Genomic DNA, 19510 nt, shown 5'->3' on the forward strand with positions numbered 1-19510 from the left:
TAAGTTAAAAAACTGGATTTTATACCCATTCAGTTCATTATTAACAAGAGAAAAATGGAATAATGAAAAAAAAAAAGCCAACACAGCAACACAATATGGTTTTGGTTTAAAATCAGCTTAAAAAAATAGAACCAAAAGGAAACCTCTCATGCAAACACATAAGGTGGTGTGTAAAACAATGTGCAATTTAATATGTAGTATCATCCATTCTCTTGCTGTGCAGCCTCCTGCTCAGTCTCCATCTCCCAGCCTCACTCAGATCAGCTGTTGCTCCTTGCTGGACCTCTGGTCCCTTCTGCAGGCAGCGTTCCAGTCTCTGCTCTGCCTCATCGACCTGGAGTGGCTGGCAGGAGGCTGGCCCCGAAGGGAGACGCTTCTGAAGCACCTGGTACCGTTTTGAGCTCTTCCTGCCCAAGTGGACTCCCTATGCCCAGTCGTTGGGACAGAGAAACTGAAAGATCCTTGCAATAATACAATACCTTTTAAGAGAGGTCCCTCAGGTTTCCTAGTCCACATACATATATATATATATAATATATATATAATATCTCTCTCTATATTATATATAAATTACATATACAGATAAATAAAATGCTTTCTGCTGCCTTTCTGTTGCACTGTTCAGAGCTGCTAGACAGTCACACTTGGAAAAAATGCCCCTGGAGCTCTGATACTAGCTCATGTGCTCAGAGTCCATTGTTTCACTTGTTTCTTACGTTAGTCCTTAGTCGCCTCCTCCCATCTTGATTCTTGGTTTAGTTAATAATAATAATAATAATAATAATAATAATAATAATAATAAAAAACGACCTTGAATGGGTTCTCATCTGTCTCTAATGGAGCAGTGGGAAGGTCCATGCAGGAACGGTGGGAACAGTCACGTGATGAATGAGATGAGTTCATCCCAACAAAAGAAACAGGACTAGAAAACTCAATTTTGCGACGATCTAAAAAAGGGGGCAGGAATAGTTTTCATATCCCCCCCCCTTGGGGCAGAGGGCTTGGGTGGGGTGGGACTTCGGAGATCTTCTGCTCACAGGGAAGCAGGTGGGGGACATCTTCAGAGTTTCTCTGGGGATGGGACCCAGATGTAGTGCCCGGACTGGTCCTCAATGATCTGTTTGATTTTGCTGTAAATTTCTTCAAGAGAGTCTCCTTGTACAATGGCTGGAAGAGGAGAGAACAAGCAAGACCTTGAGCATCAGGCAGTGCTGCACCTTCCCCACCACACTCTGCACCAGACGGGCCGGTGTCGCGCAGCCAACAATTAATGGACGAGACAACCCGTGTCCAAGGAGCTGTAAGAGGCGCACGATGACACACAGGGTTAACCCAGCGTGTCCAAGGGGATTAGCGAGAGCTGATCCCGAGCTGGCAGAGCTGCTGGCAGAGCTCCTGCGTGTGTGAATTGCCGGCTGGGTTCTCCACAACAGGCTGCTAATCAGCTTTGCAAACTGTGTCACGCCACCGCGCCGAACTGGCTGCAGCAGCTACTGCACCGCGGAGAACAGGAGGGCCTCACGCAGACCAGCCCGTGTGTGCCGAGCGCGCACCCCGAGGTGCCGCGTTTGTCCATCCCCTCTGGTCGGCTGCCGAGGGCTCCTCGTGTTTGTTGCTTCCTTTGCCATGGGGTGGGAATCGCAGCACTGTCAGGCTGGAGAAGGCCAGCTTTTGGCTGTCACTGCCAGCTGTAACTCTTGCCCAAAGACCAGTGGCAGTCTTGCTGCTTAGTACAGACACAACACGAAGCACTTCACTGTGCTTCCTACATCAGAGCAGGAAGATGCACACGGAGGGCCAAAGCCTTCTGGTAATTCAGCCTGCCTGTGTAGCCCAGCCAGGACCATCCTCCAGCATCTCTGTTCCCTCATTCCTGGCCCAGAACTTGCTACAGTGACCATCTCTCTGCCCATTACCCACTTCTTTCAGCAATGGGTTTCAGCCAAGAGCGTTCCTTCCCCAGGTCAACTTCAAACTCACCGTCCAAGCACGCGACAGCATGCCAAGGCATGCAAAACCATGGTGCATGCTTCCTTTGCGCTCCTCCTGGAAGAGCAGCTGGCAGCTCTGGAACTGCTGCCCAGGACAGGAGGCCTGGGGAAAGCTTTTACTCTGTTTGTACCCCTACATTTACTCAGCTGAGATCCATTTTTGGAAAACGTTCTGCTTGGGATTTTTCCCAGTAACTGTTAGGTGGGTAATGCAGGGTTTGGCAGGATTATCACTCCTCAACTTTAGAAAACAGTTACTGCACTGGAGAAAAAATGGCAGATCAGCTTCTCTGCCTCTTTGCCTGCCCATGATCTTCCAGAATTAACCATGTTACAAAGGTTAGTTCCTTAATGCACAAGGATGTCTCTGTGTGTCATGAGCAGCTCATCTCTGCAGGCACAAAGTGCCAGGCAGCCCCTGACTGGCTCTTCAGCAAAGACTACTCAGGAAGCCAGCCAAACTTCCAGTCTTTTTTTGGGAGATGTTTTGCAATAACTCAGGGCAGTCTCCACTATTTAGGTCACTAATTTTTTATCTTTCCTCTTTAAAATTACTCTTTTCTCTTTTTGGCAGGGAGTTTTTTTATTTTCTGTAGCCTTGTAGCACCCTGAATCTATGCTCACTTCCCCTGCCTGGGCATTTTTTTCTTATTTTATTGTTATTAAAGTTGGTGATAAACTTTCACAAACTCAGAAAATCCTGCCTGACAACTTGTCTCCTTCTCTAGACCTGGTTTACTCTTATCCACTGATCTTGGAGCATTCCGTTTGCAGAGCTCTGCTGGCAAAGTGCCACTTCTTTTCTGCTTTGATGAAGCTGGACATTTTCCCATGACCCTGCAGTAAGACAGTGCTGGTAGAGAGGTCACAGCTGCCAGCTGGAAAAATAAAATAAATCAAGATACAAGCCTGCTCAGGACACTCACCTGTAAAATACTCTCCAAACTCTTGCTCGAGTTTCATGGCTTTGTCAAAGACCTTGTTGGCCTGTTCGTACGTCTGTCTCCGGTTCATCTCCCTGCCATGTACAAAAAATAGAAACTTAGCTCTTTTTCTTAGCAATGAACAGAAGCAAAAATAGCCCATGGAGCCAGGCTGCCTGGGAAGCCTCTGCACACCAGGAATGGAAGCTGTGCAGGACCCAGCTCTCGAAGGCAGGACCCTTCCCCATATGTTCTTTGCTGTCTTGGCACTTCATCTCAACTTCCAACAGTTCTTCCCATCACCACCACTCCCCCTTTCACCATGGCACAGAAGTGGGCTCAAATCCAGACAATCCTCCAAATTTGAAAGACCACAGCAGAAGTCTCCCTGCTTTTCCAGAGCTTGCCACCACCCTCCTTGCCTAGGTTCTCTCATCTTCATACAACACCCAAATAAGCAGTTTGTGGCTTGAGAAGGGGTTTTCCCAGTCCCCTCTGTGCCAGAAGAGCCTCTTATGATCTCAGAGTCCATCTCCAGCTACTGAATCTCCTCACAGATAATATTCTCTGCTGCTGCTTGGAAGAGTTGCAAGCTCAGCTCTCACATCCTTTCCAGCCTGCGCTCCCCAGGGCCAGAAGCAGCAGGACAAGCAGAAGGTCCCCCTTAGGCACACAGGAAACGTCTCTTCTCTGCTCCCCAGGGCTGTCCTGGCTCAGCCACCATCCAGCTATGGTGATCCACTGCTACGGGCTGCAGGCAGCTCTCCTGGCTGGACTCAGGGCCCAGTTGAGCAGGTTACATCAGGCACATTTGGGATCATTTTTAGATTTCCCATGGATAATCCTCTTTGGGGCAAATGAAGGGCTTTAAGCTAGAGCAATCCAGGAGCCTGGATGCACCACGGCATTAGATGTGAAGGGACACCACCGAGACAGCAATGGGCCCAGCTCCTCTTAACAAGGGACAAGCTCAGCCCCAGCAGCAACCTCTGCTGCTTTCTAAAAAGCTGATGCAGCAGACATACAAATTCCCAACATGACAGAGCTGCTTGCCCTGGAGAGACACAGAACACAGTGTTGCACTTACATGAGAGCTTCAATGGATTTTGGTTTGATGAAAATGGCAATGGGATAAAGTTGTGCTTGTTGCAACCTCTTGATAGCATTGCCAGACACATCCAGGATGCAGTGTTTCCCCTGGAAAGGAGACAATCAGGATCAGACCTACCCACGCAGTCTACTCCGTGGAGAAAACAGCTTGCTCATACAGCTGTGCTTATGAAAGAGAGGAGCCACAGAGATGAAACACCAGTCCTGAGACACAAGCCAACTCCCAGTGGCCTTGTGTTCCTGCCTGCTTAGGGCAGGACAGCAGCAATGCAAAGGGACTGAATCTTTCTCTGAATGTGTGAAACAATTTACAAGCCATCGGTACACTCCAGTACTTCTGTGGAGGAAATGCTGCTGCTTCGAGGAGGGCAGCTGGGCACCTTTGCCCTGGGAGCTCCTGGGCATGAGGCTGGTGCCACCAGTGCCAGGCTTTTGGGTCAAGTTTGGATGACAGAGGTACAACACTGAGGTGGAGTAATGCAGCTGAGAAAAGCAGCCACGTGGCTTGGCAGGACTCTGGAGAGAGGAGAGGCTCGTGCCACACTTGCTTAATGTGGTTACAGCCCTTCGTTAACAACACAGGGCGAGGAGGGGAACTGCTGAATGTGTCTGGGTTCGGGCTGGATGTGTCCCGGTCCCAGGAATGCCACCCGACACTCACCCTCTCCGCCACTGCTCGCACTGACTGAATGCTGGTCCCGTAGAGATTGTCATTGAACTGCCCAGCCTCTATGAACTTGTTGTCCTGGATGTCCTTCTCCATCTGTTCACGGGATACGACAAAGTGGTAGTCTTGTCCGTCCACCTCGTTCTCGCGCCGAGGCCTGGTAGTGTCTGGAGGAGAGCAGGCACCATGAGCGAACCCAGAGCGATGCGCACCAAACCTCCCGGGAGGGAGAAAACCCACCCGTGCTCCTGGCCCCCTCCCCATGCTGTGGGCTAGACCCTGCAAGCAGCAGAGCCACCGCTCTCCCCTCCCTCTAGCAAGGGCACGGAGCGCCAGCTGGGACTTACGGGGCACGCAGGAACCAAACTTGTGTGGGAATTCGGAGATGAGGTCGTCGTTAATTCGGTCCTTTGTTGGCCCCAGGATGATCACTGGCCTCGCATAGTGAACTGCAAACAAGAGCCACAACCTGAGGCCCCGTCTGCGTTGCGGGCAGCTGACCCTTCTGCCACTTTTGGCATCAACCTGCCCTCTCCCTGCTGGCAGTGGGTGCTCCTGATCATATGGGCACCCAAAGGTGCCTCCTCCATGTGAGTTTATCTCTTCCTGGTCACAGTCAACATTTCCTTCCCATCTGACCCAAACCATCTGTATGACCCCAGGGAAGGTGCTGCAGGTTTTCAGGGTCACAGATCAGCAAAGCTGCTCCCTTGCCTGTGGCAGGAGCCAGACAACTGGGACAGCTGGGCAAGGATACTGCAGAACTGGGGAATTGACGGGAGTCTAAGAGTCTGATTCAGCTTCTGGCAGGAGACACCGCCGAGGTTGGGACTATTCAGCCTGTGAAAGGGTCTGCAGGGATTGAGCATCGAGCACAGTTAAATGCTGAGGGCTGGGGGGGAGTTGCTCTGCAGCAGGGACCTGGTCCAAGGCAGGGAGGGATAATCCCATCCTAGATGGGAACTAAAGTCCAGCTCAGTTTTAGCTCTGGATCTCTCCCTTGGTCTTGCAGACCAGGTCAGAAGTCTTTTCTATTAATTAAAAAGGGACAATCAAGGCCAGGGGAAGCCCTGTGAGGCAGCATGCATGCCTGGCTCCCCTGCTGCACACAATAGACAGGAAATTCCACTTGTGTTCACCCGGCATCGAGCTGGTAAGGCAGAGGAGGGGAGGAGGTCCCGACAGTCACCCTGGCTGTGCTGGGGACACAGGTGCCCATGCTGGAGCAGGCACGGGGCAGTTCAGCACCAGGACTTACTTTCTTGCCGTGTCACTGGCTCGTACGACAGGATAGTGTCCTCTTGTCCTTCTGCAACAGAGCCAGGGAGAGGCAGGTGAGCTCGCAGCTTTCCAGCCCCTCCACACCCGCCAGGAGCTGGCTCTTGCCCTGGCCAGCCTCCCACAGCCCTGGGAACACCTCCAGGCTGTCCCCACCATGCCGCCAGCTGACGTGGAGCGTGACGGGCATGCAGTTACCAGCCCTTGATCCACGTTAATTATTCACATCCCAGCTCTGGGTCAAGTGTCCTCTTTCTCTCCCCGCTGCTGCAGGCTCGGGGCCCATTGGGACGCATCATCCTCCCTGCAGGGTGGATGGCAGATGTGCTGCAGATATTTAGAGGACCCGCTGGGGATAGAGGGATAATTCGCTGCAGCTGGACCCCCACGCTGTTGTACAGGCTTGGGCTTCAGGAGCTACCTATGCTACAGAGCCAGCCTATGGCAGCAGATACCGAGGATGGGGGACCACCATGGACTGAGAACCCACCACCCAGCCTTGGAGCAGAGCCCTGTAGCCAGGAGAGTGCAAGGAAGCAGCCAGGCTTGCTCCTGCCCTCCAGCCCCTGCTCTTCCCACCCTCGAGGAAGGAGCTGGCACAGCATGTTGGTGTCACCAGCAGGAAGGACCAGCCTCCGGACAGAACCACCATCAAGACAACACAAGATGGAAGTGCCAAAACGTGTGCACACACACACGTGCACAGGGGTGGGAGAGCAGGTGAGATGCACACTTACTGGAACTGCTCTCGCTGTCACTGGTGTTTGATGTCACGCCCTCTGCAAAGCAACCAGAGAGATCCACTTCAGAAGGAGCACGGGCAGAAGGCACAGGGGCACCCTGGCTGTAACCCAGCACTACTGACCCAGGGCAGGGCAGTACCAGCCTCCTGAAAAACCCACTTCCCAGCACCCTCTGGGACGAGCCTGCACTGCATGGGCAGGGCAGCATCTCTCACCCTTTGCTGGGAAACTGGGGACGTGCAGGGCAACACTTGGCTACTCTGGGAGAAGGCAGGGATGCCAGGAGAGGGCTGCCTGGCAGGCGTGGGCAGACATGTGCAGGCGCTGGGCTTCCCAGGCTGAGGGAGGGAAGGTGGAGTGCATGAGGAGGAGGGTGCTGGCGGGGGGAGCGGGTGCAGCATGCACATGGGGGGCAGGGGAGGGCACAGCTCCACACCGGCACGGGGATGGGGGACCCTACCTCTGGGGATGGGGCTGGGACTCACAAAGACAAGACAGTGACAGGATGGGACAGAGTTTGGGGCTTTGCTTGCTTAGGCTGATCCCAGTGCTGTGACTGCCCCACAGAGGCTTGCTGGCTGCTGTCTGCCCCCAGTCAGGCTCTGCACTGGTCGGGGGGGTGCGGAGCTCGGCAAGGGACTCACACCCAGCTGGGAGGGATGAGGGGCTCCTGCCATCATTGTTTTTCAGCTCTGGGTACGTGGTGCCCCAGGGTAGGTGGCAACACTTCAAAACACTGTCACTCGCCCCACTCAGAGCAGACCCGTCATGGTTATAGTCACCTCCCACCTGCACTAGCAGTGGCTCTGAATCTCCGAGCACTAAACCAGCAGCCAGCCCAGCTAGGAGCAGGAGGAAAAGGAGGATGAGGAGGCACAGCTCATCCCGGGTGCAGCAGGCAGCACTCAGCTGGGCGCGCTTAGGGCACGGCCAACATCCCCAAGCAAAGTCCCCCATCCCCTCCCGCGTGCAGCAGCAGCACCTTCCCAAGCCCAGCAGCCTCCGCCGGCAGATGCGGCGTTCCCCGGCAGAGGGGCAGCGCTTGTGGGGCTCCTTCCCTGCACCCAGAGAAGCACAGCTGCCCCAGCTGGAGCCCGGCCGTTCCCCAGGCACCACCAGGCATGCCAGCGACGGAAAGTGAACAATGCGCATCGAAATTCGACTTACTCAGGTTCTTTGCTCCATAATAATCGTCACTTAACCCAGGGAAGTCCTGATTTCACAGACAGCGAGAAGGGGGAGAGGGGGAGAGAAGAGAGCGCGGGAGAGGGCAGTCAGAGGGATGGGGGAGACAGAGCCAGATCAGCATTAGTGACAGGAGTGCAGAACGGCCCAGAGCTGCAACTGCAAGTGAAGTTAAATGTTTTCAGAGCTGACGCCATCAGCCTGCTGCAAACGGCTCGCCTTGCGCTGCTGGGCCCCCCCACTGAGCTCCTCCTCTCTGCCAGAGAGCCCCCAAGGGCCACCCTGGGTCTGGGGAGGGCAGGGCAGCCACGGCAGCACGTGCTGGCACCGAGCGGTTGCAGCCCTGAGCTGCTGGCAAGCGGGGCCAAGGTGTTTCTCCTCGATGCCTCACAGGGTGTACTGGCAGGGCACAGCAGCTCTGCAGGCCTCTGGAACAGCCTGGCCGCTCCAGGGGAAGACACAGCAGAGCCAGTCCTCCAACACGTGCCAGGGGGGCACATTTTTCCCTGCTGGCATGTGTTAGATGCCCACGCCCCAGTGCTTGCATGGCCTGTGGAAGGACCCCCCACTGCAAGCCGGGACGGACAGCGGCAGAACACAGGTAGGGAGCTGGCTGCGGGTCTGTGACACGGGCTGGCGAAGAGCGTTGCCTGCCCCATCCCCACTCTGTACATCACTGTGCCGCAGGGCTGGCCGAGAGCAGCACCCCAGTGAGTCCCCAGCTCCAGCACGGAGCTGACGGGAGCCCAACCATGTCCAGGCACTACAGAAGACACCCAGACACACAGACTTAACCTTCACCACAGGCCAGAGGCTCATGCTGGCTGCTAAGCTCACTGGAAGCTGGTGCCAGCTTGGCACAGGCAGCAGAGGGATGTGGGCAGCTCCCAGCATCAACCTCCTGCCTTTGCGTCACACCCAAGAGAGCCACTGGAGGGGAGGGGACACACTTGCTGCGCTGGCAGTGTTCTGCCTCACCCACCTCCTCTTCCCTGAGGTGCGAGGACTGAGGCTCTCTGTCTGGACACTTGCTGAAGGAGCAGATGCAGTTTAGCATCTGGAAGAAGGAGGGGCTGGGTTTGGCAAGCAACTCCAGTGTTGCCCGTGTCAGAATTTGGGGCAACAAGCTGCATGCCCTGCCTTCACTGGGAGCCCCAGGGTGCTGCCAGGTGAGAGCTGGGGAACCCCCAACATCTGCAGCCAACTATCATGTGCCTCAGTTGCGGGTGGGCAGCTCCTCCACCAGCAAGGGCTTGGGTCTCCCCTACCCACAGGGTTTAACCTGTGGGAAGGACTCTCAGACAGGAATACGTGGCTGCGAGTCACTTCTAGAGGAGATGAGGAGCGCAGCCAGGACCTCCCCAGCCCCTCAGCCCTGACTGGGACAGGAAAAGCTCTGCAGGAGGTGGCCAGCCCCTCGCTTGGAGGGGAGCAGTCCTTGGCAGGTGGAGGGAGGGAGCAGAGCCCGCAGCAGAGAGGGGAGAGTAGCGGGAGGGAGAGCAGGGGGTCAGGCGAGTGTAAAGTTGGATGAAAGGATGAAGACATTGAACATGAGAGAGAGAAAGAGAACACCAGCCCGCAGCCGTTGCTTTCATTTCAAGCTCTGGTTTCTCCCTAGCTGCTGGCACAACTGTGGAGCACAGACCCGACACGGGCAGACACCAGGACCCCTGGCTACAGAAACGTGCTCAATCTCTCCCCCCAAGGCAGGGGACCTGAGGGTTGCACGCCTGCCCTCTCTGGCCAGCTGCTACTTACGTTCCTGTCCGCTGCTCTCCTGGGCCAGGTTTTCTTTGCTCTTGTAAAATGGAAACTTTCGAGAGAGGCGGAAACTCTTTTTACGTTTCGTTTTGATCGACTGAAGAACATGGAGATGGAAGGGAGGACAGAAAAAACAATGGTGTTTAACGTATGTGGGAAAAATTAAAATGAAGAGACAATGAGGAGCTGTGTCAGGGCAGTTACCCTCAAATGAAATCATGGAGATTACATGGAAACTGTAATGCAGGAAAAAAATTAAGCGTGGAGAAAAACATGTGGTAGGGATGCTGGGAAGCTGACGGGGCAATCAGCAGCTCTGCAGGGGTAGCCAGGCCGTTCTCCCTTCCTCGTCTGCTTGCTAAGCACTCCACACAGGGGTGAGGGCAGCCACCTTCACCTGCATGAGCTGCCTGCAGTCAGCTCCCAGCCACGGGCCACGGTGAGACAGTCTCTGCTCCCCCATCAGTCCAACCAGGGGTCCTTCCCCAGCACTTTCACACCATCCCAGGCTCCTCTGCTCACCCCCTGCACAGTCACTGAGGATTTGTGCCGAGCAGATGAGGGCCTGGGGCAGGTCCAGTCACACTGCCCTTTGCTTTGGGATTGCTCCAGCCGCCCCACCAGGCTGCTGGGATTCATCCTGTCCCTGCTAGCTACTGGCTCAAGGGGCCCCGCTGAGCCCCAGCTTGGCACTTACCCTGTTGGACTCAATCATTCCAGTCCTGGCATGGAACTTCACAGTTTTCAACCGCGCTCTCTCCTTCTTTTCCACCCTGATTGGAAGTTAAAGGGGAGAAAGACCTGCTAGTCCTGTACACGTGCCCTCCATGCCACCTGCTTAGTTCCCCAGGCAGCTCCATGCACCCTTGGGTGGTGGCCCCATTGGCAAAGGGCAGCTCCTTCCCAGAGAGGGACAGAGGTGGAACCACCTGCCCAGGGTCTGGCTAAGGCCAGCATCTGCAGGAGCAGGAGAGGGGAAAAGCCAGTCTTCCCAGGAGGGATGGGGGATAGACACAGGCCTGGCTCTGCAGACCTGAAGGCAGTGGCAGCCAGCTTCTCTGCTTCCTGTGAGTTCCCACCTCATGGAACCTGACTTGCAGCGGTTGTCAGAGGACACAAGGAGCAGCCTGCAGTCACTGCTGCGGCTCTGCTCTCACTCGAAGCTCCAGACTGGCTAACACCAGCTCTCCATCCCCACGGGAACCACAGAGCGGTCTGAGTGCTCTCCTCCTCACTTGGAGTCTCACCCAGCTTTGAAGAACATCTTCCCAGGGAGACCTGCACATGGCCCCAGCTTGCAACTGGGGTGCCCTTCACACCACACAGCCACGGAGGGGCAGGTGGAGTGGAACCTCAAGAGGATCCCACTCTGAGCAGACCCCCAAGGGCTGCAGGGCTCATGGAGGCTGGGGAGCTCCAAGGAGGCACCACATGTGAGAGCTCCTGCTGATGGACACTCACCTTTTCTTGCTGGGGATGACTCCAATCTGCTCACTCTCACCGTGGGGCGTCACAAGCCTGGCTTGCCACCACTCATCATCAGAGGCATTGATGACATGCAGGATGTCCCCGTAGGAGAAGCTGAGCCCCTGGCTGGGCAAGCAACTGTCCCGGGTCCGGTCGTAGTCAAACAGGGCTCTGCAGAGGAGCAGAGAGAGGAGCGATGCCTTCCCTAAGGATGGCCAGGCAGTGAGGGCAGCAGCACGGCCAAGCTCCTGGGGCACTGCCACCTTCATACCTTAAAGGATTTAAACCCAAACTTTGGGGAAGCCTCCTACTGAGGCGAGTGGCACCCCAGAGCCACCAGCAGACAGCTCCCACTGGCGGGCTCAGCACAAGCCCCAAAGCGTGCGACGCAGGAATAACAGTGCTGGACCAAACCAACTCGCTCTTGACCTCAGCTGCAAGAGGCACGTAAACCACAGATGCACTGAAGACAGCTGTGGTTAGCAAGCAGGTGAAGCTCACATGGCCTTAACAAAGCAGCAGCATGCACAAGGGCACCAGGGAGATGGGGTGCGAGGCCACTCCCCACCATCCCTCCCCAGCGGCTGCAGGGCCAAGGAGCAGGATGGGGAACATCAGACCCCACTGCTGGTGAGCAGTCGCACAGGCAGAGACCGCAGGGCACTCTGAGCACGCGCTTTAGTTATGTCCAGGGGTAGGTTAGTCCAGAGCCTGTGAATTAGGAACGTATCTGAGGATAACTATATCTGCTTCCACAACCAATCCTTTTCAAAAACTCAAACACTTCCCCTGAGAACATTTGATTTAGTTTAAAATTATCTTCAGTATTAAACTAACCAGGTACAGAAAAGATTTTTTGATTTTTTGTTTTTTTAACTAGAGGAGCACCAATACCCTTCCTCCACACACTTTTTTGCACGCAGCACTGCCGACCGTAGCCACAAGCTGCTCTCAGTGGCTTCATATGCAACTAATGTCAGATCTCAAACCATGTCTGCTTTGATATATCCACTCCGCAACAAACCAAACCATGGGAACAGTCACTAAAAGCACCACTACCAGCCCTGTGTTCACTCCTGAGACATCGGCTCCACTCGCCCCCCAGCCTTACATGAGCCCAAGCACTGCAAACACTGGCTTGCTGCTGGTTTAATCCCAGTATTAACAGGCCTCTTCCTCAACCAGCAGACATGCTCTCTGCCCTGCTCGTTACCGTCTTCCACTGTGGGGACACGGTGCAAACGGGAGGGCCGAGAGACCATGCAGCAGGTCCCTGTGGAGCTGCAGAGCTGGGAGGGCACTTCTTCAGCCAGATCCCTGCTCCAGTGTTCCCAGGGGAGCACCAGGTGATAAAACTTTTCAGGTCGCTTGGGACTGGGTCAAGGCAGCTGGTCTCAAATGGGGAGAAGAGGGATTGCCCCGTGAGCTGGGGAGTCCCCTCCAGGACAAGACCCAGTGCAGCCCTACACGTCCAGGTACACCCAGCCACCAGGTCGCTCCCCCATTCCCGGCTTGCTCAGGGCTGGGGCAGCTCTCGTGCTCAGTTCTCCTGCACCCAAGCGTGGCCCCCGGCACACTGGAGCCAGCAGCAAAGCACCACAGGGTGCTTTGGCCGGAGGTAAGCAACCCTTGCAGGCAGCTCCTGGCCAAAAGATAAGGCTGTGCATGGCCGGCAGGCCCCTGCGATGCCATCGGGAGCAAAACAAGAGCCAAGGCCCCCGGGGAACTGGTCAGGCCGGTTCCGAACAGCAGCAGGCTGCAGGCTGCCCTGCCCACAGCCCACACCCTGCCCTGCAGAGCAGTGCTGGCCCCATGGCTCCTCCCGCAGCAGCCACCGGCATCCCAGGGCAGGCACAGCAAGGCCTGTGCAAAGGCTGGACACGGCGAGGCAGAGGCATGAGGCATTTGCTTCAAGGCACAACGCTCCCGGAGACCAGTGCCTGGCCGTGTCAGCACCCAGGACCCACCGTGGCTGGGGGCTCCCCGGAGTGCACAGGGCTCAGGGGCCAGACGGCAGCGCGGTGGCTCTGCTCGGCCCCGGCTCACAGCACAGACCATGAGCAGCCCGGAGAGCAGATGGTTTGGCTGGAGGACAGGGGAGCAGTGCCAGGGACTCGGTGTGGCCTCCTCCCGGTGCCCAGGCACAACGCCCACCGTCCCCCATCCCTGCCCAGCACAGCCCCGGTGCTGGCGGACTTTGCCCAGCGGCAGCGCAGGCAGGAGGCAGGCAGCGTGTGAACCTGCCTCACTCCTGCCCATGCTGCGTGGCTGTGGCTCCGAAACACGTGGCGAGCACCTGGCACCCCTAAATCGGCTCCGGCAGGCGCTCAAGTGTCAGGATCCAGCCTTGTCGACAGTACGCGGGGTGCAACACAGCCTCACGAGGCTGACTCAAGCAGTTGGGTAGCAAGTCCTGTAATTGATGTCCTGTCCACAGCACAGCAGCTCAGCTGGTTTCGGGTAAACTGTGCTCGAAACTACCCCGCCCAGAAGGGCTGGGGCAGCCTGGGCGACCGGCGGCTCTCGCAAGCACTTTTGCGGGGTGCATGGCCGCCAGAGCCGGGGAGGGTTGGAAAGGGACATGCTTGGGGAAAGCTCTCCTCTGGGATCACCCTCTCGGTAAGGTGCTGCCCAGCTCCTGTCTGAAGTCACCTGGGTGTATGTGAGGGGACGTAGCACTGTGGAGGCCACCAAAGCCACGTGGAGGGATACATCAAGAGATGTGAGACACTACAAGCAGCCTGGAGGCAATGGGGAGCTCTCTGGCTTGCAGGCATACCCTAATACATGCAGCACCTGTTCAGGCAGGGTACAGGAGACTCATAGGCTCAACTCAAGCTGGACCCAGCCTAAACTCTGCTCCACCCACAAGGATGTCCATGGGACAGCAGGGAAGCAAGGGCAGGACTACAAGATGTTTCTTCAACACAGTGCCCGGCTCGTTGCATACCCCCAGCACAGAGCCCTGAGATGCTAAAACAAGCAAGATGCCTGCAGAGCCTCATCGGAAGGTGTGAACTGCAGGAACCCAGAGCTGCAGCTCCCCCCTCCTGCCAGGCTGGGCTTACGCCAGGTCCAGCAACAACCTGAAGCCCCTCTGCATGGAGCAGCTGTGCAATGGGAGATGCAGGCTGAGGCTGATGCAGCCTCGGCCCCTGTCATCCTTCCCATGCGGAAGAAGTATCCCCTGCTCCTCCCAGCCCCCACCTGCAACAAGCTGCGCAGGGCGAGGACTTACAAGATTATTTTAATTACGAAGTTAAAATTACTCATTGGTTGTCACTCCACTCGCACTGTGGCAGGCAGGAGGTGGCAGGAGGCAGGCAGTGAGCAGGGGCTGCCCAGCTGCACAGAACTTGCACAATTAGAGCTGCATGGCTGCATAACCCCTGCCTGCCCCGCGCCTGGCTCCACACCAAAAGCGCATCAAGGGTTCAGAGCAATAATCCTCCTAAGAGTTCATCTTCCCTCCAGCCAGATCCTGCTGCAGGAATGGTGGGAGGAGACAGGGAGAAGCCTGTTAGCAGGGAGTGGTTTGAGGAGAGCACCCTGAATGCTTCCTCAAGCTGTGTGAGGCAGAAGCAGAGCTGGATGCCCACATTTCCCAGTGGTCCCCAGCGGGTCGGCCTGGCCAGCAGCCACCCAGGGCTCTGTAGAGACACCAGTGCTTTCCAAAGCAGAGCAGCCCTTGGAAAAGGCACTTAACTGCAGAGCACCCAGCCCCAGTGAACCAGTGCAAAAGCACTCCTTTCCCTACTGCACCCTCTCTGCTTCATGATACATCTATCACACTCACTTTCCTGACCTCTGAAACAATCGTCCCCAGAGGTGCTGCACAGCCCAGGCTGAACTGTCCCACCCTGCATCCCACGCTGTGGGGATATACCCATCCCACCCACCTCCGGCTGCCTGGAGCAGCAGGGGCTGAGCCTTACCTGACATAGAGAGATCTCTTCTCGCTTGTCCGGAGCGAGCCGGAGCCAGAGCTCATGCTGCTGTTCATCATCTGCTCTCTCAGGTCGTGGATCTTTGACTCAAAGCGGCTGTACTCTGTGGGGAGAGAGGTGGTCAGTGCAGGCAGGAGCTTGCCCCCGAGCTGCCTCCCCTGCACCAGGCAGGGCGCAAGTGGTAAGCACCAAGAGAGGCAATGACAGCCTGTCCGTGGGGCATCTTGCCCACGAGCTCGTCTGTCCCCACACACAAGGGAGGACGAAGCTGAAGAGGCTACAGCACCTTGTGGGAGTCCAGACAGGGCATCCTGGAGCAGGCAGGGCACTGGCTGCTCCCAAACCCCTGCACAGGCAGCTCAGGCAAGGGCTGCTCAGACCACCACTACTGAGCTGCAGCTCAGCGAGGGAATGGCTGGGCAAGGCTCAGCAAGCCAGTGACCTACAGAGCAGTTCAAACTGTGCCAAGAAAGAGAGCCCCTCCAGGAGACCCTCACGCACCGGCTGGAGCAGCAAGGCAGGACCGCAGCCATCAGGGGGGTCCCCACCCACCACTCTGCAGGCAGCAGAGTCCCTCTCCCCAGAAGGCATGGGGAAGGGCGGAGGTAAAGCACGGACCCTGCCCATGGAAGGGGAGCGGGGAGAAGGAATTCACCTTTCGCTCCCACATCCTGGCAGTGGAGACCCGCAGGAGGAGCCAGGGGACCCTCCAGAAGCCACCGCCACCCCTCTGCCACGGGGCTGGACAGGAGCAACCACCACCCCAGCGCCCGCTGCCGCGCCAGCCTGACCTTCAGCCGGGTGTAAAGGTCGGGCCGACAAGCAGAGGGTGGAGGCACCAGCCCTGCTTACCCAGGGCTGACTGGGGAAGGTTTGCCAGGCAGCAAGCAACTGCAGCACCACAGCACCCCGGAAGCTGCCGGCATCACCACAGCCCACCCCAGCAGTTCTCACCCCGTGCCCTTTATTTGTCCCCTGGGCACACCTTACAGTTCCATCTCTGTGTCCCAGTGAGAGGGGACCAGTCTCATCTCTCCCGTAAGACTTGCCTAGAAATCACTCTCCACAACCCAGCAGTTTAGATGTGGTTTGAGGGTTTTTTTTGTGAACCGGGGCACAGCAGCAGAGGCAAGCGCTCACTGCAGAGCAGAGCCCCAGCAGTGTGGGCGACTGTGCAGGCTGCTGCCTGGCCTGCAGAGCCGCATCGCACAGGGGCAGTGGGAACAACACGCTGCTAAGAAATGCACTGCGGGCTGTGCTTGAGAGCCAGCCCCTCACCGCGCAAGGAGAGAGGCGACTCGGTGCAGACGCACGTGGGGCTGGGGTTATGCAGCTGCAGCTGGGCATTTCCTGACTCTCCAGCCAGACCTACCTGGGCATCCCCCTCCTGCGCCCAGCTGCCAAAGATGTGTTTTTATTTAAAGACCAAAAAAGGCGATACACACAAAAACCGCCAAGCAACACAAACTCTACATGAAGCCCCTTCCCCAGGACATCAAGTGGTGCTGCATGCCAGGCAGTCTGTTGCTTAATGTTGGGGGGGAGGGATCACCAGACCCCCACTAACCCTGGCTGCCCCATGCAAGGGGCACCCACTGCACCCAGCTGCCTTCCTGCTAGCAGAGGGAAACACAGAAGCAGTCAGGCGTGGGCAAGGCTTATTTTAGAAGAAAACTGAAGTCTGACACCAAAGCAGCACTTTTGCACACGCTGACCAGCACCAGGGTTTTATGGAGCTCCCAGCACAGGGATGTGAGCTTCATCCTGCTCCGCACCTCTCACCCCACACCAGGGTGAACCACAGCATCTGCAGCACAGCTCACTCTGCCCCAGGACGCCCATGAGCTCTTATATCCCAGAGGAGCATCCATCAGAAGCAGGTACAGCTGCTCCGCAAACCCTCTTTGGTACGGAAGGGCTATTTCCCCTGGAAAGCTGCTGAGTTGGGCACTACAATCTCCATCCCCAGCCGAGTCATCCCAAACCCCACTGAGGGTACAGACTCTGTGCACACTCCGCACCGAGAGAAGCGCTGCTCCCTGCCACATGGGCTTGCATCCCTTCTGCAACACCCTTCTCCACGAGAAGCCTGGCATAAAGGACGGACCGCCTGGGATCGGGCAGGTGGTGAAGGGCAAAAGCAGGTTTAGCTGCCACTGGCGTCAGGTGGGGATGTCGAGAGGGCAACCTTTGGGTGCCACTGCCCTGTCAGCAACCGCATCCCCTACATGCAACCCAAGAGCAGAGTGACATCTCAGATGCCACCACCTCGGTCGGGGCACTCCATGGAAGGGGACTTTCCAAATTTTTCTGGAGTGGCCACATTGCTTGGAGGGACTGGGAAAAGCCCGCCGACACAAGAGGCACAAGCCAGGCTTGATGTAGCAAACTGAAGGACACAGGGTCTGCTCTGGCTTTATGCCCCAGACAGCAAATACAATCCCATCCTAGGAAGGGTCTCCCAAGGAACCACCAACCTGTGCTCACTCTGACTGCGGGAGGGCGCAGGGAGGAGGAGCAGCCAGCCCCAAAAGCAAAGCCACCACCTCCCTCCCAGCACAGCGGAAGCCAGGTTACCTGGGGAGCAAGCATGGGATGCTCCCAGCTGCCACCAGCCCCCCCTTATCTGCGTGCTGGAGCAGCCTCTGAGACAATTGAGGCAGATAACCCCCAGCCATCAGTGCTCCTGCCGCTGCTCCCTGGTTCACAGCCACCTTGCCTCCGCATCCTGGAAGATCTCCCGCGCAGCCAAAACTCGCCTGGGAAGTTTGCCCACAGCGTGATGGGGAGGTGAGCCACGGCTGACCCCCACCTCCCCGGCATTCCCACAGGACCCAGGTGCCAGACACATTCAGGACACACTTATCAAGACTGAAAAATATGCAACAAGTGACCCGGCACCTCTTGCCACGAGTGCCACTGCAATGCTGTGCCACGCGCCAGGAGGGGCAGGACGTTTGCTATTCCCACTCAGCAACTCGATAAAAACACCGCTCCACCCTCCTGCCGCTCTTCCCTTCCCAGGGTGTGGGTGCCCCTGGAGCTGGGCCTGATCCTGCACCGTGGGGTGAGCTCGGTGCCAGGAGCAGGATACGGCCCTGCACGCCCGAGCACGCGTGGGCCGCAGACCATTAAGCTGAGGTGCAGGTGCCTGCCTGCACTGGGGATCCCCAGTACTGGCACACGCTGGCGTGGTGCACCTGCAAATATACCCAGCGGAGCCAGCAAGACGGTGGGTCTGCAGTTGATTTCTGGGCACCAGGAGACAGTGCCAGGGGAGAAGGTGCTGGTAGAGAGGGGAGCTGCATTGGAAAGCCACCCCCGAGCACACATAAAGCTTCGTGCACGTGTCGTGCTCTCTCTGGCATGCAAACCCGCTTGCCCAGGGCGAAGCCAGCTCTGCTGGGCTATCGGTGGAGCCCAGGGATGCTCAGCCACAGGTTCCAGCCCAGCCACCCGGAAAAACTACCCCCAGCTCCATTCTTCCCTCCAGCCCGGCATTTTAGTGCCCTGATCCTGCACAACTTCCAGCTGCAGGGTTAAAGTACAGACACCTCCCTGCACAGGACACACGTGCTGCAGGCCCAGACGAGCAGAGGGGAACATGGCCACGGGGAAAGCTTGGAGGCTTTTCAAAGCCACTGCGTGGCCCTGGCACTTCCCTTGGAGTGGCCAGAGCAGAGAAATGCCATCATGCGAGTTTTTGTATTTTCAGGTGAGGAATATCAAGGCTTTGTTGCATGGGGTGTGAGGAGGGGGAATTGCCAAACCCAAGCCCTGGTGATAGCAGCAGGCAAAGGTCAGGGGAAGAAGTGCTCGAGGGGAAGGGACCTCACAAAGAGCCCAGAGGCACCATCACAGGGAGCAGCCTCCTCCTCCTCCTCAATGGCATGCAGCCATGGTGACAGGCGCTGCACCGGGCACAGGTGCTCAGAAGGAAGGCAGGACAGCAGCTCCTCTTTCTATCCTTCCCTGGTTTTCTCTTTGCTTCTTTCCACTGCTAGTGCCTGGCAGGACCCCACAGGGAGGGCACCTCATCCCCCAAGACCTGTGCAAGCAGCCCCTCTGCTCGGAGCCCCAGCGAGGTCAGATGCAGAGCACGCATGCACTCATCCAGCACCCCACAGGCAAGCCCTACCTGCCCTCATATACAAGACACAGGTACCATTTTCCACCTCTGCTAGCAGGGAGGAACTTCTCAAAGCCCCTTTCCACCAGCATCTCCTCTCTTGGGTAGCCTACCATCCAGCTCTCCCACTCTTTCTGAAGCCATAATGCACGTAGAAAAGGCAAATGTTTGGGAGCATGTGTCCCCTTGAGGTGATCCAGCCTCACCTGCACCTCAGGCTCGTGCCAGGGAAGCCTTTCTCCTTGGCTCCCAGGCCTTCAAGCCTCTAAAGTGCTGAAGTCAACTCCTAAGATACAACAGCCTGTGTCA

At 56.9% G+C, this 19510-nt stretch overlaps 1 protein-coding gene across 9 annotated transcripts in view; it reads right to left on the reverse strand.

The window, feature by feature from the left end:
* DLG3 (discs large MAGUK scaffold protein 3) overlaps positions 1-19510 on the reverse strand; it is a 78829-nt gene continuing 59319 nt past the window's right edge. For 5 of the 9 annotated variants that reach the window (XM_074835606.1, XM_074835604.1, XM_074835610.1 and 2 more), the window contains 11 exons: positions 15061-15175; positions 11120-11296; positions 10356-10431; positions 9656-9755; positions 6707-6748; positions 5950-6000; positions 5039-5140; positions 4686-4858; positions 4002-4111; positions 2918-3009; positions 1-1167 (listed from right to left, as the gene is read on the reverse strand). In XM_074835606.1, the coding sequence (XP_074691707.1) occupies positions 1061-1167; positions 2918-3009; positions 4002-4111; positions 4686-4858; positions 5039-5140; positions 5950-6000; positions 6707-6748; positions 9656-9755; positions 10356-10431; positions 11120-11296; positions 15061-15175 (1145 nt within the window). In that variant the 3' untranslated portion in view covers positions 1-1060. Of the gene's footprint in view, positions 1168-2917; positions 3010-4001; positions 4112-4685; positions 4859-5038; positions 5141-5949; positions 6001-6706; positions 6749-7879; positions 7926-9655; positions 9756-10355; positions 10432-11119; positions 11297-15060; positions 15176-19510 lie in introns of all 9 variants that reach the window. The other 4 variants (XM_074835607.1, XM_074835611.1, XM_074835609.1 and 1 more) reach the window with 2 other exon arrangements.

Source organism: Strix aluco, chromosome 10, assembly GCF_031877795.1.
Source record: "Strix aluco isolate bStrAlu1 chromosome 10, bStrAlu1.hap1, whole genome shotgun sequence".
Taxonomy (NCBI): Eukaryota; Metazoa; Chordata; class Aves; order Strigiformes; family Strigidae; genus Strix; species Strix aluco.